The sequence below is a fragment of the Benincasa hispida genome, chromosome 9, assembly GCF_027475165.1.
Source record: "Benincasa hispida cultivar pf3 chromosome 9, pf3_genome.v1.1, whole genome shotgun sequence".
Classification (NCBI taxonomy): Eukaryota; Viridiplantae; Streptophyta; class Magnoliopsida; order Cucurbitales; family Cucurbitaceae; genus Benincasa; species Benincasa hispida.
The window spans coordinates 30322532-30347019 of record NC_143486.1 but is presented as its reverse complement, the minus strand read 5'-3'; the positions used below and the strand labels follow the sequence as shown (position 1 = coordinate 30347019).

Here is a 24488-nt window from a genome sequence, read left to right as displayed (position 1 = left end):
TCTTGCTGATAGGATCATCAACTGCAGCCGATGGTTTTTTTTTTTCTTTTACCTATTCCAACTATTTAGTGAGTTTCGTATCAAATCAGGACCAGCTAGCAATAGTTTATCATGTATCACTTTCATTTCTAACCTCACTGAATGAGTTACAATTTATACAGTAAACCAAGAAGATTATAAAAATTTTATGCATTAAGCCCCACAAATTCAGGAAATTTTCTCGAACAAATAAACTACAGATTCTGAAAGTCAAGGTACAGAATGTTAAAAACATGGACTTCTGAGTTGCTACGATGTTGATGACCTTCAACTACAAGGCGGCTCTTAGGGGAAAAAGGGATTGGTTTACATGAAGACCGGAGCCACTAAGGATAGCATTATTGGATCATAAGTTGTAAGCATTTATTAGCATCGTCCTTGTACCGAAAAAGGAGCGGGATCAACTTTCCCAGGACTTCCCAGCACCATATTAGCAATCATTTCTGCAGTTCCCAGTGCCTGGATGTTAACAAAGATAAGTCAGATAATAAAATCAACGGAACATAATTTGACAACTTGTCATTTGTACAATAGAGCCATGATTTTTCTGTGGTCTCTATGATGCATTAGATGGGTGGTTTTGGAGTATCAGTAGTTTTCCACAAGAGAGAGACAGGAGAGTCACCATTGAAAGTCCTCCACCTTCATGGCCAGATGCAAGGAACACGTTTGATAAACCATGAACAGGCCCGATCACTGGTTTTCCATCAAGCACTGTGGGTATAAACTCATACAGGAAGATAAGATAATCCAGACCATGAAAATTCAACAGCCGAAACTTAATGTAAGTGACAAGTGACATGATTACTCACTGTATGGTCGTAAACCTATTCTCACTTTACTGCTGCTTTTGATATCTGAAAAAGAGACTTCTTTCATCGTAGAAAAGAATTCCGAAGCTCTCTCCCATATACGAGCAACTATGAATTCATTCACTTCAGTGTTGAAACCGGCAAACTCACGGCTGCTCCCTGAAAGTAGATGACCAATTAGCAATGAGAATTCAAATTTCTTGCAATAATTTTTTTTCTTTTTGATAAGAAATTGATTATATGAAAGTACAAAAGCAATGTTTGAGTTAAAAACAAAAGAAGAAAAAAAACGAAGCTCAATAAGATAAAAAAACAAAGCTCAATAAGATATCAGAGAGCTGTTAGTATACCTACAAATATAATGATGAAAAAGGGAGAGCATTTACACCAAGAGAAGACAAAAAAGAACTAAACAGTAGTGCTTCTTATATTGGAAGATTCTGAGATTTCTTTCTGTCCGTAGTGCCTAGATAAAATAATAAATAAGATTACTTATTTTTCTTTTGAAAAAAGAAACTTCTCATTTAAGTAATGAAAAGGATTACAATATTTAGAAGAAACAAACTCTTACAATGAGAGGAAGTGCCTAGATAAAATTGAAAGCAAGATCTTAGAACTATACTAATTTTAAACCTTTTCCTTCTTGGGGAGGGAGGGAGGGAGGGAGGGGCATTTGAATTTGATGAAAAGAGAAAATGAGAAACGAACACACAGTTTACGTGGAAAACCCTACAATAGGGAGAAAAAACCACGATTGAGACTAATTTTTTATTATTGGTTTGATACATAAAGTACAAGAGAACATACCAAATAAATAGACAATGGGAAGTCGTAGGGTACAAAAAATTACGAAAATGCCCCTAGGTTAATAGGCTATTTTCAACACTCCCCCTCAAGTTGGGGCATAAATATCAATAAGGCTCAACTTGCTGACACAATAATCAAAGCTTTGTCTGAGCAACCCCTTTATGAGCACATCTGCAACTTGCTGACTTGAAGGGACATAGGGAATGCATATGCTTCTATTGTCCAGTCTCTCCTTGATGAAATATCTGTCAATCTCAACATGTTTGGTTCTGTCATGCTGAACTGGATTATTTACAATACTTATTGCTGCCTTATTGTCACAAAACAGTTTCATCGAAAGCTCGCTGTCTTGATGAAGATCTGACAACACTTTCATCAACCAGATTTCTTCACATATTCCTAAACTCATGGCCCGATATTCAGTCTCAGCACTACTTCTGGCCACAACTCTCTGTTTCTTACTTCTCCAAGTCACCAGATTACCCCAGACAAACGTACAATACCCAGATGTTGACTTTCTATCGACAACAAACCCTGTCCAGTCAGAATCAGTGTAAGCTTCAACGCATCGTTTATTGGACTTCTTGAACATCAAGCCCTTGCCAGGGATTCCCTTCAAATATCGTAGAATACGCTCAACTGCTATCATATGTTCCTCATAAGGAGCCTGCATAAACTGACTGACAACGCTAACTGCATAGGATATATCAAGTCTCGTGTGAGATAAGTAGATCAATTTCCCAACCAATCGCTGATACCTTTCTTTGTTGACAGGGACACTGTTACTTGTATTACTAAGCTTTGAATTATACTCAATCGAGGTGTCAACAGGTTTCAACCAATCATTCCTGTTTCTTTGAGTAAGTCAACAGTGTACTTCTATTGGAACACTGAAATCCCTTCTTTTGATCGAGCCACTTCCATTCCGAGGAAATATCTCAACTTCCCAAGGTCTTTAATCTCGAATTCTTTGGCCATTTTTGCTTTAAGTCTCATAATTTCATCATCATCATCACCAGAAAGCACAATATCATCGACATACACAATGAGAACTGCAATCTTCCCTGAAATTGACTTCTTTGTAAATAGTATGTGATCTGAGTGCCTTTGGGTATATCCTTGTCCTTTGACAAACAAAAGTGGTAAATTTGTCAAACCAAGCCCTCGGAGACTGTTTCGACCCATATAGAGACTTCCTCAGTCGGCACATTCGGTATTTGAATTGACTCTCAAAACCGAGGGCAGGCCTCATGTAGACTTCCTCTTCAAGTTCTCCATTAAGAAACGCATTCTTTACATCCAGTTGATGAAGAGGCCAATCCTTGTTCACTGTAACTGACAATAATACCCGGATAGTATTAAGCTTAGCTACGAGGGAGAATGTCTCGGAGTAATCCACACCAAAGGTTTGAGTAAAGGCTTTGGCAACCAGCCTGGCCTAGTATTGGTCAATCGTTACATCAGACTTATATTTTATAGTAAAGACCCATTTGCACCCAACTCTTTTGTGCCCTTCGGGTAGAATCACCTGATCCCACGTTCCGTTTTTCTCAAGTACCCTCATTTCTTCCATAACTGCAGCCTTCCATTCAGGAGTTTCCATTGCAGTCTGTATGCTACTCGGTACCATCACTGTATCTAGACTGGTGGTAAGGACCTTGAACTTGGGTGACAGATTACTGTAAGTCATGTAACTGTGCCTAGGGTACTTCGTACATGATCGAGTGCCTTTTCTCAGGGCTATAGGAAGATCGAGAGATGCATCACAATCTTCCATCTTGTCAAGTTTTCCACTGTAATCGGTCATCTGCTCAACAAGGGTTTCATCTTTAGAGGTTCCCTCCATATCATCACCATCTCTAGTACTATTCTCATTTTCCGGAATTGTTTCCTGATTATTATTTTCAGCTATCTCTCCATCTGTCATGGTTCCCTAGTTGGTACTGTCAGCACCTTCTTTGCCTTTTTCCTCTCTGCACAAGTATCAATATCATTAGTTTCAGGAATACACGTACCTGATGTTGGGTCTGACTCATGGATCGGAGCCAGAGATGCGACAGGTGGCGTTGTTTCCTTCCTGAGATTCTTCCTATAGTATGTTATCCATAGGACCTGGTTGGTAGGAAGGACAAGGCCGACATGTTCAGTAATAGGAGATGACTCTAAAGGAACTGCATATATGGACCAGTTAGTCTCTTCACTAGAGTTCTCCCCCTGAAGATGGCTAAGGGAAAGAACGGTTGATCCTCAAGAAAGGTGATATCCATGGAAACAAAATATTTGCAAGATGATGGGTGGTAACACTTATACCCACGCTGGTGGAGAGGATACCCAACAAAGACACACTTTTGAGCACGAAGGGTGAATTTCGTGCGGTTTAGACCATGGGAATGAACAAAGATAATACAACCAAATACCTGAAGTGGAACATCTGAGATTAAACGAGTGGTTGGGTATGACTCTTTAAAACAATCCAACAGATACTGAAACTTGAGGACGCGGGAAGGCATTCGATTGATTAGGTGGGCGACAGTGAGAATAGCATCTCCCCATAGGTAAGATGGAAGAGATGTGGACAGCATTAAGGAACGGGCGACTTCCACCAAATGACGATTTTTCCTCTCGGTTACTCCATTCTGCTGAGGAGTGTAAGCACTTGAGCTTTGGTGGATAATCCCTTTAGAGGTGAGGAAGTCCCAGAAAGAGGCGTTAAAGAACTCCCGCCCATTGTCACTTCTCAGAATTCCAATTTTCGCATTAAATTGGGTTTCCACAGTAGTATAGAATTGTTGGAATACTGACGACACCTCGGACTTATCAGTGAGAAGAAAGACCCAAGTAAGCCGAGTGTGGTCGTCTATAAAAGTGATAAACCAACGTTTTCCTGTGGAGGTGGTAGTTGGTGAAGGACCCCAGACATGACTATGAACTAGGGTGAAGGGTCTGGACGGTTTGTAAGGTTGAGAATGAAAGGAGACACGACTCTGTTTGGCATGAATACAAACATCACAGTTTAAAGAAGATATATTAATACTGCGAAACAAATGCGGAAACAAATATTTCATGTATTGAAAATTTGGATGTCCTAAGCGAAAATGCCACAACAAAAAGTCATTCTCAGAAGTAGAAAAATTTAAAGAAACGAAACTGGTCCTATAATCATTCCTAGAAGAAGTATCATTAGTCAAGAAGTAGAGCCCTCTATCGTGCTGGCCAGTGCAAATTGTCGTCCCCGAGCTCAGATCCTGAAATAAAACAGAGTCAGGTGAAAAAACTGCCTGACAACTCAGACTTCTTGTAATTTTACTGATAGATAATAAATTATACGATATCTTAGGAACATGCAACACATCACGCAGCACCAAACCCTCAAACGGAGACAGATGTCCTTTCCCTACAATAGGGGCAAATGACCCATCTGCAATTCTAATCCGTTCATTACCAGCACTCGGATAGTATGAAAGAAATTGATCAGATGAGCCAGTAAGATGATTTGTAGCCCCTGAGTCAATAATCCATGGATTTTTACCATTAATGCTAATTAGGCCAAAAGATTGAACTGTACCTAACTGCGTAATGGCACTGACCCCAACTGCACTTAGATTGGTCTTACTGTCAGCTGGAGGTTGATGCTGAGGATTCTCATTTGCCGAGTCACTCACTAGAGCACGTCCAGGGTTTAACTTGTCATGTGACTGGCAACGTCTACTGTTCGGAGGTCGTCCATGTAGCTTCCAACACTGGTCTTTTGTATGCCACGCTTTTTGCAGTGCTCACAAACAGGAGTGGGTTTCTTATCGCCATTAGAGTCGGATGATTTTGTAGCAAAGGTTGTAGCCTTAGTTGAAGTGCTAACGGGGTTGTTCATAGCATTCGATCTGTCCTCTTCCAGCCGTATTTCTGAACATACTTCCATGAGAGAGGGTATAAGGCATTGGCCTAATATTCGACTTCGAACATCGAATTTAGAGTTCAATCCAGCTAAGAAGTCATAGACCCGATCAGCTTCCTCAATCTTCAAATACTGAGCCCCATCTTGTGCACAATTCCAAACTATTTCTTGACAAAGATCCATCTCTTGCCATAACAGGGATAGTTTATGAAAATAGGACGTTACATCTATGGTCCCTTGTTTGCAGTCGTTGACCTGCTTGCGTAGAGTGTACAGCCGAGATGCATTCTGCCTTTTTTAGTAAAGCTTCTGCACAGCATCCTAAATATCCTTGGCGGTTGCAGCATACAGTAATGGTCTGCCAATTTGGGTTTCCATACTATTAACAAGAACTAACCGTAACAAGGAGTCTTCTCCTTTCCAGATACGTTCCTGAGGGTCACCCAGTTCAGGTTTTGGTATCTCCCCCGTCAAGTACCTAAACTTCTGTCTCCTTTCCAGTGCCATTCTGATTGATTGTGACCAGGAAAAATAATTCTGGCCATTCAACTTTTCTCCAATGATGAACCCTGCAGAATTGCCCATCGAGCCAGACAAATAATTGGTATTGGGTAAAACAGAGAAAGAGTTTACTGGATTCTCAAAGTAGATTGGTAGGTTGGCAAAGAATCCTGGTTGTGCATTCGTATCAAAAACTGTTCCGAAGTCTGCTACTTGTTAGAGATAGGCGAAACGACACTGAATCTCGCTAGGGCATTGGGCCACACCGCTAAGGCATTGGGCATTGGTATCTCCCCCGTCAAGTACCTAAACTTCTGTCTCCCTTCCAGTGCCATTCTGATTGATTGTGACCAGGAAAAATAATTCTGGCCATTCAACTTTTCTCCAATGATGAACCCTGCAGAATTGCCCATCGAGCCAGACAAATAATTGGTATTGGGTAAAACAGAGAAAGAGTTTACTGGATTCTCAAAGTAGATTGGTAGGTTGGCAAAGAATCCTGGTTGTGCATTCGTATCAAAAACTGTTCCGAAGTCTGCTACTTGTTAGAGATAGGCGAAACGACACTGAATCTCGCTAGGGCATTGGGCCACACCGCTACTACTTGGTGCGGCTGGACCTTTCTGTTCACCGGGAAAAGGCACTTTCACTAGTTGGAAGGAGTCAGCCGAGGGAGCCCAACCTCGACCATCAGCCGGTGCGGAAGGAATCAAAGGGCCAGACTCGGCACGGCTTAACGAAGCTCCCACGAACGGAGGGTTGCTGGGCTCGGTGTGACTGGAAATCCCGACTGGAAGTTGCGACTGAAGAGAGTGCGCCAGAAATCCCTGAAATCGTCCGTCGACTAGGTTTGGCGCAGGTGGAAGCTGCGATCGGGAGTATCCAGCCGTGACCTCTGGGTACAACTCATCGGCTGGGCTCGGCATGGTCTGCTGAGGGACGACTCTGATCGGCTGGGCTTCAAGTATCGAACGGCTCTGACCACCGATTGAAGCTCCGATTTGGGACGGACGACTCGGTTGGCCTTCGAACGACTGCTGGATCTAAAGGGCGGCTGGAATAAGATGAGGTAGCGCGGCTTGGAGGTAACGCTCGACGGCTACCTGAACGGTAGCTGTGATATCCACGTTTGCGGCTCCACTGATCCCCACGGAGGCTACTGAAGAAGACTGTGGTTGATTCTCGTCGATGACTGCTACGGTTTTGTCCCTTTGCTCTGATACCATGATGAAAAGAGAAAACGAGAAACGAACACACAGTTTACGTGGAAAACCCTAGAATAGGGAGAAAAAAACCACGATTGAGACTTATTTTTTATTATTGGTTTGATACGCAAAGTACAAGAGAACAAACTAAATAAATAGACAATGGGAAGCCCTAGGGTAAAAGAAATTACGAAAATGCCCCTAGGTTAATAGGCTATTTTCGACAGGATTTATGCCTTAGCTGCCATGATCCATTTCTCTTCTCCCCCAATATCCCTTTTCTTTTCCACATTTTACTTTGTCAATTTTGCATTCTCTGCACAAGGCATGAGGAGGATCTCAATTATTTGCTATGGGATTGTCAATTTACGAACTGTTCATTCATTGTTGGTTGGCCTAAAATATAGTTGGGCACTCCTTGAAGAAGGTGTTTTTGAATCCTCCCTTTTAAGGAGAGAAGGAGGAGCAAGGGTGTTGTGGCACGTAAGCTTCTTTATTGCTTTGTGGAGTATTTGGATTCAAAGGAACAATAGCAGTATTAGAGAGGTCGAGAAGTGGGGTGAGGAGATTTAATGCCTCTTTGCAAGCATCAATTATTAGGCAGTTTTGTAAATATAGTCTTCTTCATTTCGTGTTTGACAGATTTGATACAGTTATGATCAAAGTAGTTATCATCAATGTCAAGCAGATCATACTTTATTCGTGAAATCTGCAAACAACAAATTTGTAATCATGATTGTATATGTAGATGATATCATTATTACAGGAAATGGTCTATGAGAGATCATTAATTTGAAAAAGATGCTTGCAACTGAGTTTGAAATCAAGGATTTAGGAAGTTTGAGATATGTTTTTAGGAATGGAGGTAGCAAGATCTAAAGATAGCATTGTTATTTCTCAACAAAAATATATTCTAGACTTGCTAAAGAAGATTGGAAATCTTTTGGGTGTAGACCTACTCAAACACCTATGGATCCATATCTAGGTCAAGACCAAAGTGAAGAGATTTGTCCAGTTAACTAGGGCATGTATCAAAGGCTTGTGGTTGTGGGAAAGTTAATTTATTTGTCACATATCAAATCAGACATATCATATTCTGTGACCGTTGTTAGTCAACACATGAACACCATTTCAGGACTGTTAACAAGATTTTAAGATACTTGAAAGGTGCTCCAAGTCATGGGCTATTGTTTAACAAGTCATCAAACAGAATGGTAAAACTTTATATTGATACTAGTTGGGTTCGGGAGTTAACTGATCGAAGATCTACATCTAGATATTACTCTACTGTTTGAGGCAACTTAGTCACTTGGAGAAAGTATCGAGAACTTTAGCTTTGGGAATTTGTGAAGGGATGTAGATTCATAAGCTTTTGAAAGAACTAAGGATAAAAACTCAAAATTCATTTAAAATACTTTGTGACAGTCAAGCAACAATCAACTTAGCAAAGAATCCCGTACATTATGACAGAACGAAACATATAGAGATAGATTGGCATTGCATATTTGAGAAGGTCAACAAGAAGTCAAGAACATAGTGGAACTAAACTATATTCTATCTCGCAATCAAATTGTCAACATTCTCACCAAAGCCTTACCAAGGAGAAGTTTTGATGAATTAAATTCCAAGCTTGGATTGTATTCATATACAACCCAGCTTGAGGGAAACTTGTAGATTTTTATATAATATAGTTGCATTTGAATTAGTAATTTAAATCTTTTAATTATTTTTAGATGTCCTTTCCTTTTATAATTAGTTCCCTTAGTTAGAATTTCTCTTGTATTATATTTACCCATTGGGTCATTGCATAATAAAAGAAAATAATTATTTCTCCAAAAATAACACCATCCTCAAACATAAAGCCATTCCACTCGTTTGTAGAATCCCATAAGCAAATTTTTTGCATTATAATTCATCCTTTTAGAAATAAAACCTATTCCTTACATATTTTCAAGACTATCCTCACTTTTCAAGCAAGACACCATAAGGTATAGAATGATGCAATTCTATTAGCTTATGTGGAACAGCAAGATTGAACACATTAGAACAAACATATACATGGATGCATAAAGAAAGATAAAAAAGGAAGGAAAGAAAAAACTTTCTGGCAGCAATGAAAGAATCTGGAGAAAAAATTAAAATATTTTAAGATTGAGGTCACAACATTTCATATTTTACCCAGTATTAGATTTCCTTGAACATCCATAGTGGCAGTCATTGAAACGGATGAGCTCTGCTCAAAATCTTTAGCCAAAGTTAAAGCTTGGTGATTAACATAGCCCACCTCCATCAAACCACGATTAACATGAAGGGAATTAAAATTCTCTATGACAAGTAAGTGACCCTGCCATGAAAAATAGAGATTTAGTCCTAACCAACCTTTAGAGGAGATGGAAAGTATTTCAGAGAAAACAACAATAGTAATCAATCACTTCATGTTCTAGGTTAATGAAATGAACTGTGAGAGCCTTAGGTATGGATATATTAGGATTATGAGTATGTTTGCTTCTTTTGATATTGCAATATATTACTACCTCTTGAAAAGTTAGGGAAGAAGAAAACACCAGAGTTACGTGGAAAACCCTAGACCAGGGAGAAAAAACCATAATAAGAGTTTTTATTTTTAATTCAGATACCCAGTACACAATACAGGAACAGGTATAAATAACCAAACAATGAGAAACCCTAGACTAATAAAAGACAAAAACGCCCTTAGGGCTTAAATATAATTTCAACACTCCCCCTCAAATTGGGGCGTAGATGTCAATGAGACCCAACTTACTAACACAGGTGTCAAAAGTCTGTCTGGATAACCCTTTGGTGAGAACATCCGCAACTTGTTGGCTAGACAGAACATAAGGAATGCAAATGCTACCGTTATCTAGTTTTTCTTTGATGAAGTGTCGATCAATCTCAACGTGTTTGGTTCTGTCATGTTGAACCGGATTGTTTGCAATATTAATGGCAACCTTTTTATCGCAGTAAAGTCTCGTCGAGTCATGACTTTCTTGATGTAGATCTACCAGAACCTTCTTCAACCAAATCTCTTCACATATACCCAAGCTCATAGCCCTGTATCCCCGCCCCGACCCCGACCCCGATTTTATATAGTTAGATTTTTAATATTTTATAAATATATATTTATAATATATAAAATAACTTATTTATATGTATGTTTATAATGTATACTATAGACTTATAAGTGTTGTGAGCCCAATATTGAATATATAAATTCTAAATTTAAGCCCAAAAGTCAAGCCCAAACTTAAAAAATTAAAAGAAAAAAATGGGTAATCCCCGCGGGAAATGGGGAATGGGGCCCCGCGGGGACCCGTTTCCCCAACGGGGAATCCCCGCCCCCGTCCCCGCCTTCAAATGGCGGGGATGGGGGGAATTTCCCCCACGGGGCCGGGGACGGGGGACCCTCCCCCGCCCCACCCCGGCCCCATTGCCAACCCTACTGTATTCGGCTTCGGCACTGCTTCTAGCCACGACACCTTGCTTCTTACTTCTCCAGGTAACTAAGTTTCCCCACACAAAGGTACAGTATCCTGAGGTAGATTTCCTATCTGTCAAAACCGGCCAAGTCAGAATCTGTGTAGGCCTCAATACACCTTTTATCATGCTTTTTGAAAACCAAACCCTTTCCAAGAGAAGACTTCAGATACCTCAGGATCCGTGTGACTGCCTCCATGTGTCTTTCATACGGAGCCTGCATGAACTGACTGACCAAGCTAACTGCATATGATATATCAGGTCTGGTATGTGACAGATATATCAGTTTCCCCACAAGCCGTTGATATCTCTCTTTGTTTACAGGAACATCATCTGCTGACTCTATCAGATTGAGGTTGGCTTCTACAGGTGTATCTGCAGGTTTACACCCTGTCATTCCAGTCTCTTTCAACAAATCGAGTGTGTATTTCCTCTGAGACACTGAGATCCCTTCTACTGATCTTGCTACCTCCATTCCTAAGAAATATCTCAAGGTACCGAGATCTTTGATCTCAAACTCATCTGCCATTCGTCATTTCAACCTATCAATCTCTACTGAATCATCTGCTAATAGTATAATATCATCAACATAAACAATCAAGACCACTATTTTTCCTGGTGCTGACTTCAGGGTGTGTTTGGTATGTGATAAAAGTAGAGAATTGAGTTGAGTTGAGTTGGTAATTATTATTTGGAGAGTTAAATTATCTAGGGAGTTAAATTGTCTGTGTTTGTTTGCAGAGTTGAGTTGAGTTGGTAATTATTGTCTGTGTTTGTTGTGCAGAGTTGAGTTGAGTTGGAGGATCTGATGCAGTTTTTTTGTGAATAAGATTAGTTCTATTTTTTTCTATTTGTTTTTTTATTTCATTCTTTTATTTTTTAATTTTATGCTTTGCTACTGTTGATTAATTTTCAAATATATACGTATTTTCTCAAATCATTTATGACATAAACTGGACGATCTCAATTTTTTTTCTCAATTTGTAGAACATAATATATTATTTTTCATATATTCTTTTCAAAAACTGTAATAATTCTAATTCTCTTCAATCGATAAAACATACTAACAAAATATATTTCATATTACTCCTCAATTAATTGGTATATTGTATATTGTATGTATATATATTGAAGGTAATTATCCCAATTACTAATTGGTATATTGTATGTATATATACTGAATCTTGCTAACTTAACTTTATTATTTCACATATCATAAAGTTTATTTTTATATAATATGGATAGTATATTTGAAGGATCCAAACGGAAAAGATGAGGGAAGAGAGAAAGAAATGAAAATAGAATCCAAAGGTTTGACGTAAAAAAAAAAAAAAAAATCAGATCTGGATCCAAACGGCAAAGATGAGGGAAAAGAGAAATAAATGAAAATATATTGATTTTTAGGGTTAGTTTTGAGTGGGTAAAAAATGGGTTTAAATAACCCATAGGTTCAAATGGCAAAGATGAGGGAAGAGAGAAAGAAATGAAAATATATTGATTTTTAGGGTTAGTTTTTAGGGGATAAAAAATGGGAGTTTTGAGTGGGTAAAAAAGGGGGTTTTAATAACCCATAGGTTTTCTTTATGGGCTCAACAAACATGGGTAATAAATACCCACCCAACCCAATAACTCATACCCATTTATCAAACACCTCCTTAGTGAACAAGGTGTGATCTGAATGCCCTTGAACAAACCCCTGAGATTTAACAAAGGTGGTGAATCGATCAAACCAAGCTCTAGGGGACTGCTTCAGTCCATACAAGGATTTTTTTAATTTGCACACCTGATTGCCAAACTGTGCTTCAAAACCTAGAGGTGAATTCATATAAACCTCTTCTTCCAGTTCACCATTCAGGAATGCATTTTTCACATCCAACTGATGGAGAGGCCAGTCTTGATTAACAGCCACAGAAAGGAGGACACGAATAGTGTTAAGTTTTGCCATAGGTGAAAAGGTTTCTGAGTAATCCACTCCATACGTCTGAGTGAATCCTTTTGCAACCAATCTGGACTTATATCTGTCGAGAGTTCCATCTGACTTGTATTTGACAGTAAAAACGCACTTGCACCCTACGGTTTTGTGACCTCTCGGAAGACTAACTAGATTCCACGTTTTGTTAATCTCAAGGGCCCGCATTTCCTCCATAATTGCACCTCGCCATTCAGGAATTTCCAGAGCCTTGTGCACATTAACTGGAATTATTACATTATCCAAGCTGCTGGTGAAAGCTCTAAATCTCGTAGACAGGTTACTGTAAGACAAGAAGCTTGTCATAGAGTGTTTAGTGCACGACCTAGTACCTTTTCGCAGAGCTATCGGCAAATCCAAGGTAGCATCAACCTCAATCTCATTGGTCTTGTCAACCTGTTGATCTATACCCAACTGTTGTTCATTTTCAGTCCCCTGAGCACCACTGGGTGCTTCATTACTGCCATCATCCCTGACTTCACTTTCATCATCCCTGACTTCGCCTAAGTCCCCTATATCACCTTCAACATACTCATTGTCATTATGACTAGGGGTACCTTGAACCTGAGCCGGTTCCGGTTCTAACTCTTGAACACCTTCCGGCGGAGCAACAGGGGAAACAATTTCGGGAACTATTTCCTTTCGGAGATGCTTCCTATAGTAGGTTATCCAAGGCACTTGTTTTGTAGGGAGGATAGGTTCATTTGTTTCTGTTTCAGGGATAGGTTCGGAAAACAAGTCTAAGGGAACAGAGTAAGTGGAAGTGTTAGCCTCTTCACTCGAAGTCTCCTCCTGAAGAGGACTAACGGGAAAGAATGGCTTGTCTTCCAGAAATGTGACATCCATGGTGACAAAATACTTTCGAGAGGAAGGCTGAAAGCACTTGTAGCCCCGTTGATGGAGCGGATACCCAACAAAGACACATTTTTGGGCCCTAGGAGCAAATTTACTTTGGTAAGGACCATGATTATGGACGAACACAATGCACCCAAAAACTCTAAGAGGAACATCAGGGAAATGGCGAATGGACGAGATGGATTCTTTAAAATGTTCTAAGGGGGTTTGGAATTTGAGCACGCAGGAGGGCATCCGATTTATGAGATGAGCTGCAGTAAGAACAGCATCCCCCCATAGATACAAAGGTAGGGATGCAGGTATCATGAGGGGTCGGGCTACTTCAATGAGGTGGCGATTTTTCCGTTCGGCCACCCCATTCTGTTGAGGTGTATAGACATAAGAATTTTGGTGGACAATTCCTTTAGAGTTTAAGAACTCACGAAGGGTCTAATTATCAAATTCACGCCCATTGTCACTTCAAAGAATGGCGATTTTGGTATTGAACTGGGTATTCGACGGTAGTGTAAAACTGTTGAAAGACCGTCGTCACTTCAGACTTGTCTGTAAGAAGAAACACTCATGTAAGACGAGTGTGATCATCGATGAAGGTAACGAACCACCGTTTACCTGATACCGTTGTGACATTCGAAGGGCCCCAAACGTCACTATGTAACAGGTGGAAGGGCCAGGAAGGTTTGTAGGGTTGTGAGGTAAAAGACGCCCTAGGCTACTTAGCACGGATACAAACATCACATGACAAAGATGACACATTCACGTTACGAAATAAATGGGAAATAGATATTTCATATAATGAAAGTTTGGATGTCCAAGACGAAAATGTCATAATAAGAAATCAGTTTTAGAAATAGTAAGAGAAGACAGTAAAAAAGTGCTAGATAAACTCCTAAAAGAAGCATCTTCGGAAAGAAAATAGAGCCTCCTATTGTGCCGGACAGTGCCAATCATCTTCCCCGAGCTCAGGTCCTGAAACGAAACATTATCCAGTGAGAACATAACTTTGCAGTTCAAATCTTTGGTTAACTTACTGATTGATAGCAAATTATACGATATTTTTGGCACATATAAGACATTATGCAAAATCAGTCCTTGAATTGGGGATAAGTGGCCCTTTCCTGCAACGGGGGCAAATGACCCATCTGCAATTCTTATTCTCTCATTTCCAGCATTTGGATAATAGGAGAGGAATTGGTCAGATGATCCAGTTACATGGTCCGTTGCTCCGGAATCAAGGATCCAGGATTCATCTCCCTCAACAAAGAAACTAAAGGAATGGGGAGTGCCTAACTGTGCAATATTGCCGATTCCGACCATACCTGGATCCACCTGGCTCGTCCCTGAAGGGGCACCATCAATTGCTTCACTAACAAAGGCTCGACCGGACTTAGATTTGTCATTCGGAGGACGCTGCTTGCCATTTGGAGGTCGGCCATGTAATTTCCGGCATTGATCTTTCGTATGCCATGGTTTCTTGCAATGCTCACAAATTGGAGGTTCTTTCCATTCTATTTGTCATTTTCTGAACCCGATGACTTGACTCCAAACGCAGCAAAGTCCAGGGTATTAGGCGTTGTACCATTCATAGCGCTGGTTCGATCTTCTTCCAATCTGACCTCTGAGCAAACTTCCATCAGGGACGGCATTGGTCTTTGTCCCAAAATTCGGCTCCGAACACCAGTGATAATTTATTGAAATAGGATGTTACGTCGAGTGTCCCCTGCTTGCACTCATGCACCTGTTTTCTCAAGGTATAAAGACGTGAAGCATTCTGCCTCTTCGACTAAAGTTTTTGAACAGCTTCCCAGATATCCCGAGCAGAAGTTGAGAAAAGAAGAGGCTTCCCGATCTAAGGCTCCATACTATCTATTAAAATTGAGCGAAGGAGAGAATCCTCCCCCTTCCATATCCGTTCCTGAGGATCCCCAGGGTTTGGTCTGGGTATTTCCCTTGTTAGGTACCCGAACTTGTGCCGCCCCTCGAGAACCATCCTCACAGACTGTGACAAAGAAAAGTAATTTTGTCTATTAAATTTTTCGCCAATAGAAATTCCTGCATAATTGCCTACAAACCCAGACATAATGTTTGTGAAAGGTAGAGTAGGGTAAGTAGTTACCGGATTTTCTGAACATAACGGAACCCCCGGGTATGTATCTGGTAGAAAATCTGTTGATGGATTGGCCGAAGATCTAACGGCTGCCCCAAGTGCAGAAATTTGCTGTTGAAGGTTGGCCAGTTGCTGTTGAACACTAACAGTCCCACCATGAATCGTTGTAGGTTGTTTCTGCCCATAGACCCCTGAAGATATCATTTCTGTCGGTGTGGGAAAACCAATGGGAGGAGCTGGCTGACCAGAGGGCAAATAGCGGGAGACAAGAATTTGCTGTAAGGGGTTCAGTTGGATCGGGTTCGGCTGGACCGGGTTCGGTTGGACCGGGTTCAGCTGGACCGGCTGGTTCAAGTGGTGTTGTGGGTTCTGGTAGACCGACATATCGGACGTATTCGGAAGGTTTGGAAGACACGATGGGTTCTAGACCGGGTGGAGACCAATGAGATCGAGTGTGTTCGGAGGGTAGGAAGAGCTGGGTAACGCCGGAAGGGAAAAAACTGGAGGAAGGGAAGACGACTGACCTGAAAATTTTCCGCTGGCGGGATCTGGAGCGGAATCGGGGTTGCGATCTAAAAAACCCTACGGCTGGAACACAGAGGACGTCGAAGGCAGACGCTTGGCGAATCTGGGCTGGACTAGCGGCGGAGGGTCGAGTCTCGACGGCAGCGGCGGCAGCGTGGTTGAAGTCGTCGATGGCAGCGGCAGGGTGACGGCAGTGACGGCTGGATCTATTAGGGCTGGTTGGATCTAAATTGGTCCAAGTAATGACCGTAGATATTGGTTGACGGTAGCCTTAATTTCAGTACTGTTAAAATTTTCTCTTGGAGTTCCATCCCCTACTAGAGTCGATGACTGAATCTCTTCTATTCCAGCGACGTTCTCATCACCATGCTCTAATACCATCTTGAAAAGTTAGGGAAGAAAAGAAAACACCAGAGTTACGTGGAAAACCCTAGACCAGGGAGAAAAAACCACGATAAGAGTTTTTATTTTTAATTCAGATACCTAGTACACAATACAGGAACAAGTATAAATAATCAAACAATGAGAAACCCTAGACTGATAAAAGACAAAAAAGCCTTTAGGGCTAAAATATAATTTCAACACTACCTTTGTGTTCCTTGTATTTCTTCATGTTTTATTGTTAGGCGGTAACCTAACATGAAACTATATGAGGAAAATAAGAACCTACCTATAATAGAAATGGTAAATATATATCAAGCTAGCATGATAATGATTCACAGTCGAAGCAACTACAAGTATGAAATCACAAGAACCAACCGATAACAGAGAAGATCAGCATATGGTATGACAACATCTCAAATAAAAGATAGATTATGTCTATAGACCACACCTTTCTTGGCATTATGGGAACATCCAAAACAGTTTTTCCTTCCCTGAGCAAATCACGCAGCAAAGTTCCACTCCAACAACCAGCTGCCAAAACAATGGCCTTCTTACTGTACAATGTAGTCTTGGACGTCCGAACAGCTTCTATCTTCCCACTGCTACCAGACCTTGAGCAATTAATGTTTAAAAGAAATGGTGGTCAATTTATGTAATTTGAATACTTGTTATCTAAATTAGTTAAGAATTTTTGGAAATTTTGACTCTTTTTTAACAAGAAACCAGAGTAACTTTAACTATTTGAATATTTGAATAAACAAATTAATGAGGATTGCTCTTTGCCGTATGCTGTTAAGAAGATAACTCATAAGACATGCTATACTTTATCTTATAAAACATAATTGAGAGATGCTCATCACGCTTTTAAGCATCTGATTGTGGTCAGGGACTAGCATGCTTCTGTTTTACTTTTTCCTTATTTTTCATGATATTCTATTCATTATCAAAGAAAACCAGTTCATACCAATTTCTTCTTTCAATAATATCCTGTTTCTTCTCTAAGAAAACAACACTAAATAACAGAATAACAGCACAAAGCAAACTGGCTCAACAGTTGCACTGCTCCAGAAAATGCATCCTTACTGCTTCCCACTTGACAAGGTTATATAATACATATACATAAGAGTATGTTTCAAAGATTTACGGTTTGACGTTCTAAGTACAGCAACGAATTTCACTGCCATAAAACAAAGAAAGAGTTCATAGTAGTAGTAGTTGAAATGAAGTGATAGTACGAATCAACATGACTGGCATTATCATAGGATAGGTGAACGTTCATTCTCAATTTTGTCAATACTTATAGTTGACCTTTCCAAATCTTTAACGGTCAGAGAGTTCTTTGAATAATAGCTAAGTTTGGATTTTAATGTTTCAAACTCATGATATGTTGACCAAATCCAAAGATTAAGCAAGCTTGAAAACTTACCGACTTATTTAATATTTTCTGAACCCTGCTCAAATTTTATCTCTCCACTCTCTTTTCCTATTCTTTTAAAGCTCTACCACTACTTTGACATTTAACGTCACTTTACTGTTTCCTCAAAGTTATCACGTGTCAAATTTAACCAGGTTAATGGCCATGGTCACGATCTTCTCATTTCAGAAATCTTGTAGCATCGGAGACTCCAATGGTTATGCTGTAGAAATGTTATTTCAATAGATGTTATTAGCATTTTTAAGACCCTCAAGATTTCTTAAATGAATTTCATAAACTTATTTGTTTCTGTTTAACAATTAATTAAAGAAAATACCATTTCTGATATGCATATTTATTATCGTAGCCAAACATCAACTATCTGGTGATCTATCAGTACTATCGATATTTCTTGTTCTTGTTGTTAACATCCAAGTGTGATTGTCTAAGAAAAACAAACCTTAATAAGCCGGTAACGGGGTCATGAAAAAATTCTGCATATCTTCCTTTAAAATGTCTGTTAGCCTACATGTTTATCATATCTATCAGTAACGGAAGGCATGTGTTAGCTTGACATTAATACTTTGTAAGCTAGCATAATTGGATGGATAGGTAGAAAGAAAAAATTAATACTTTCATACAAAACCTTTTGGATAAATGCTGAAGTACCATGTGCATCCAGTTGACAGTCATTGGGGAGAAAGGCAGCCCCACAATTGTCCCCAATTAGCAAAGCTGGTTCCATAGAAAGCAAATCAGCACCAGACAAGTATTCAGCTTCCAGTCCGGCTGTAGAAAGTTGCTTTACCTTCCTCTTTAACATGTCAAGCTCTTCGGGTGTTCTACCAATTAACAAGCTCCCTAAAACAGAAACAATAACAATAAGAATTAGAACAAGTCACTCGTCAGGCATACAATTCATGCAAGACTGCATAATTTTCAGAGAAAAGTGCATTAAGAACTTAAAATCTTGTCTTTAAAGTAGTTGGCGGGCACAAATGAACTCCATGAATTTGTATTAGAAATTTACTGACCAGGTTTCATGAATTTTCTGGGCACAGGAGCTTATCTTCCTCCTTATAAAAATAAAGTAACCCAGAAGATCCTTAGGGAACACACTTAATTTACTAATCTCTTTACCCTGCATTTTAATGACATAACAGCTCTATAGATGCAACTTGCAAGTATACTAATGGTTAGTGGCTAGTGCTTTTCAAAATAATGGTAATTACCTAATGTGTAATCCTTTGTGGCAGCATATGAAGAATGTAAATGATGTGAAAGTCAAAGTTACTCACAGTTGTAGAGAACGAAAGAAAGAAGCCAAATATAGAACATCTACACAAATTCAAAGAATTGGTTTCATCATTTCTCGTACCAGTCTTTCTCCAACCCAGTTCCTCCGATGGATTCAAGCCTTGATCACGCAGGGTCTCAGCCAAACCCTCCCACAGCCTGTGGCTTCTCAAAGCAAGTTCCCAAATGTCACTACCAGGGGATTTGTGCGCCATCCATAAATAGCCCTGCCCTGGAACCAATTCGAATACACTTCGATTTTAAGAAAACGTTCATGACAAACAATGAACAACATTAACAGTTCATGCTGAACATTTTCACCTGCACCGGTAGCTCCAGAGCAAGGGACGGCCTTATCGACAACTGCAACGGAAAGGTCCGATCCGATAAGAAACTGCCGGGCAATAGTTAACCCGATAATTCCCGCACCAATGATCACGACATCGAACTCAAAAGCATTGCCATTACGAGAGGTTGAAGACGAAGATTTCACATCTTTGAAAGCACAAAAGCTCACCGGTTTGTAGCCATAATCATGACTAAAACTCAAATTTCTCGATCGATTAGGATTAATCGGCGGCCATTTTGGATTGAATCCGAAGTTGCAGAAATGTCTGGTAGAACACGAAGCTATGGCGGTCCTGCTAGAAGGAGTTGAACTTGGGCAGGAACGCAGTGAAGAAGAAGAAACCATGTGGTTGCTGTGAAGCATTACTGAAATTCTTCGTTTGAAAACTTACTGGATCAGTTCAACAATGCATCGTCTTCTTTGATTTATTGCATCTTCCATGGATTTGCTTCCGGATTCTCGAGCTCATCCTGCTCTTTTTCCACCATTATTTTACTTTTATTTTATTTCTAAGGATATTCATATTCTGTTTCCATCAACTTTTCATTTCTCGCCTTTTCGTCTTAAAAGAGTATTTACTTTTCAAATAACAATAATAAGTTTCCAAAACACTTTTTACTCCATCAAACCAATTTACTCCCTAAATATCTTATATTTCCAATTATTTAGTCTCTATATATTTTCTCAGTTGTGTAACAATTTAATCCATAAAATTTTAGTAGGTAACAATTTAATTCTCGTACTTTTAAAACTATAATCATTTAGTCCTAACATAAAAATAATCCAGCAAAATTAGATGTCAAATTTTAATACTTTATGATGTAAACTTTATATTTTATAAAAATATTGAGTCTCCAATTAGTTTAACGGTTTATTTATACGGAAAAATCTCATGAAATCTTAACATTAATTTCACTCAATCCTTACAAACTAAAGTAAGAACTAAGCGATTAAAAATCTAATAATATATAGGAAAATTATTTCAAATTGTAAAACTGTTGAAAATATTTATAAGATATAACCAAATTTTAGAACTATCAATAATAGACGTTGATAGACATTGATAGACTTCTATCAGTGTCTAGTAGATAGAAATCTATCAGTGATTATCAATCTCTATCATAGATAGTTATAAAATTTTACTATATTTTATAAATATTTTGATTCATTTTTCTATATTTAAAAACAACCATAATATGCTTTACCCATTTTACTTTTGGTCAATTGCAAATATGTCATTACATTAATGTTTACATTAAATTGAAATATATAACTCCTTAATTTCCGAAACATAATTCCTTGAAATTAATCATACACTGAGTTGTTATTATTATTGATTTAAAAGCAATTAAAAATTCTAAGTTTAACAAGCAGTTACAATATTTATAAATAATCAAGCCGTTACACTTTTTTTAATATCAATAAAATTTATAATAGTTGTCCTTAAAATTACTTGCCTATAGTTGAGGTTTAGGGGATTATTATTTTATTATTTTGTAATTAGAGGTTTTACTTTTTTGCATTGTGATTATTGAATTTAGTATGTCACAAATTCATGAGTCAAAACGAGATATTAACAACATAAAATATTGTTGATTAATTTATAATGCTAGCATAATATTTTCTTTTTTATTTTTATTCTAATTATTGATAATTTAATTTTGATTCATTCAATCAATGATTTATACGCATTTATAAAATGAAGTTCTTCCCCTTTTATGTAGCAACATCAAGACCTAACATGTAAAAAAAAATGCTCGACTATTGTTTGTTATTCATTTTGGAGATATATTAATATATCTAGATTAAATATCTTCAATTTTTTATGTTGTGATTTGCTACAATTTTTTAATCTAAAATCTCAATATTTAAGTCTGGTCAAAGTTTATTCATCGATTTAAGTTTGAAAATGAAAATCTTTAGCTATTGGAAATTGGAAATAACAAATTCATCTATCACTTTTATTTTACATATTGTGGGATTTGAATTGATATTAAAACATAGAGTAATAGTATTATGTAACATAATTCTTCTAGGTTAATTAATATTAAAGTGGAACTTTTATTTTATATGGTTGTAAATTAACGATTTATGAGACATAATCCTAGCTAAAGTTTTATATACTAAAGTTATAATATGACTTAAATAATTATAACAATTTGGTCAACATAGTATATATTGAATTGCTAACCAGATTATTATTCTTAATTGGTTCAGTTTAGTTTTAATCTCACGCATATTTTCTTGAATTTTATTTTTTTGTTTTTTTAAATTAAAATTACATTGGTTTCCTTCGTGTAATTTTTTAACTATTTTTTAGTAACATATATGATATAGTTTTTAAAATATGATTTAAATTTTAAAATATTTTTTAAAAAATAGATTGAAATAACAATAATAATGAAATAGTGTTTAAAACGCAGAAAGCAACACTATTGCATTTTTTAGTTCAATAATTACTAGAGTTCAAACCATCGTATAATATCCACTAAATTGTGTTGAGATTAATAACATGTCCTAAATATAGGGATTTTATTAACTTTAATGTAAGGTATAAACATAAAAGCATTCAACCCATAACATAAACTTAAAGATCTGAAGATATTAAATTTAATTATAATTTAATTTTAAATATTAGTACTCAATAACATTTTGGACACTTTTGTCATTTCCTTAAGTTACTTTTTTTTCTTTTTAACAAATGTACAAGAGAATGAGGTCCTTTCTTTAAGTTAATAATTTACAAAATATGACATTAAAGAGTATAAATGGAAATTAATTAATTAATTATTAATTATTAATATAGTAATTAATTAACTAATTATTAAATGGCAATAACGAGTGTAATGAAAATTAAGGGTTGGAATGTAAAAAGTTTGTCCTACTCTAAAAATTGTTCCCTTTAGTTTAAATTCAAAAATGAAAATTAATTGTTTTAGAATTCAGAGAGTTTTGTAAAATTCAATTTCTATTACTATAAAAATGAATTTCTTCACCAATCCCACGCTTAAAGTTTCATTATTTATTTTTTCTTCTCGAAGCTTCTTCAATCTTGAAAGCATCTCAAAATATTGTTATTATAGGGTTGTTCGTGGGTTAGGTTGAAAGATTTTTTAGACCAAACCCAATTGTTCGTGTGGTAAATTTCTTAAACTCAAATAACTCTCATTAAAAAATGAATCCAATCTAACCTAACCATTAAATATTTGGGTTGAGTTAGGTTGGGTTGGTCCGAGTTACTTGGATCATTTATTTAAATGTTTGTTTTAAAAGGAAATAAAATGTTCATACATAAAAATTTGATTTAATTATTTTCATATATTAAATTAAGATTATCAACTAAATTTCAATTTATATGTAAGATCTCTTTTCAATGCATTAAAAACCCATTTTTAAGAGTTGTTGGAGAATAATTATCCAAAAAACTAATGAAATTAAATAAATCTAAAATAAATAAATATATATCTAATTGTATCAAAAGCAAAAAAAAGAAAAAGAAAAAGTATTTTAAGTTAATAATAAATTTGATTTGTTTTGGGTTAGTTTAAGTTATTTTAGGTGATTCATGAAACAATTAAACTCATAAAATTTTCATTTATTTAAACTCAACCTAGTCAGAAGAAGTTAATAACTCAACTCAAACCGCACAAGTTGAAATAGGTTGATGGGTTTTTTCGGGATATAAGATTTTTTTTTTTTTAACCACACTAGTTGGTATATTCAAGTTGCAAAGGATATATGTGTAATATCTTTATCTCTGATCTTGAGATAATTGTAATGTTATAACTCAATTTCAATGAAGTTAAATAAGAACATCTCTTACTCATTGTTAGGAAAGAAATGAGAAATTTTGGTGCTAATCGAAGGATAAATCCTTCCAAATCCTCTTTCGCTTATGATTATATTTTAGTTACCCTCAACTTTATGATTATAAAAAATAATTATAAGATGTGATTAAATAAAATATTTTCTTAACAAATTTAATTAACCTTCTTTTTTTTAATAATACCTAAATATGTTGTTGCTATTCTTTTATTAAATATACTAATTACATTATATTAAATAAAAAAATAATACTTTACACACTCTCACACCCACGTTAACATCAACATTAATTACATTTTCCTAGTCATGATGACATATTAAATTTCAAATATTAAAAAAAGCTTAAGTGTAAAATTTAAAGATAATCATATATTCTATCTTTTGATTAAAGATTGCAAATTGTTTTTTTTTTCAAAGAAAAGGTTGCATAAATAAACATACGTATTAAGATTATCTTTTAACTAAAGAGAATATCTTTTGTTATCATAATTAAGTTGAAAAGAGTTGACATTAGTATGTGCTAAAGATCAAATGGTCCGTGATTTAGATTTTCTACTCTCATTTGTACGAAAAAAATGTCAATTTTTTTTTAAAATAAACATCATAATTAAAATAAATAAAATAAAAATTTCAAACATAAAAACTTATTATATTGGAAGAACCGTTAGAATAGATAATCAAAATCTTAAATACTCATTTTTTACCATGTTTAAATACTTTTATTTAAAAGAATTGTTCATACGGAAAAAAGTTTTAACTTTATTGCTTGCTGTTATTATTTTATAGTTACATTATGGTTGATAACATTTATTTAACAATACAATATTACTTTAGATCATAGTTGAATTTATATTCAATGATTTTTTATATAAAAAAAAATAAATGTATGATCAAATAAAATTGAAAAATCACGTACTTTGCACGTGTAGAAAACTAGTATATTAAAATGTGAAGATGTAGGATTTTTTTATTTTTATTTTTATTTTTATTTTTAACTTTTCTCCTTTCTTCAATTT

General features: G+C 36.8%; 1 protein-coding gene across 1 annotated transcript; it reads right to left on the bottom strand.

Moving 5' to 3' along the window:
* Positions 1–102: 102 nt before the first annotated feature.
* Positions 103–20212, bottom strand: LOC120086675 (FAD-dependent oxidoreductase family protein). Its single transcript, XM_039043430.2, has 9 exons — positions 19620–20212; positions 19381–19530; positions 18649–18863; positions 18463–18527; positions 17037–17199; positions 9435–9600; positions 852–1010; positions 665–753; positions 103–498 (listed from the first exon to the last, which is right to left on the bottom strand). Exons 1-9 carry the CDS (start codon positions 20008–20010, stop codon positions 406–408), a joined length of 1491 nt encoding a protein of 496 aa, XP_038899358.1. The 5' UTR covers positions 20011–20212; the 3' UTR covers positions 103–405.
* Positions 20213–24488: the final 4276 nt, after the last annotated feature.

Bases quoted from the DNA above. Each gene is read 5' to 3' on its own strand.
- LOC120086675 (XM_039043430.2), bottom strand. From the start codon at position 20,010: ATGCTTCACAGCAACCACATGGTTTCTTCTTCTTCACTGCGTTCCTGC. The intron at 18,528-18,648 runs GTTTTGTATGAA...ATAAACATGTAG, and splicing joins CTTCAGCATTTATCCAAAAG to GCTAACAGACATTTTAAAGG. The intron at 754-851 runs GTGAGTAATCAT...TTATACCCACAG, and splicing joins AATAGGTTTACGACCATACA to TGCTTGATGGAAAACCAGTG.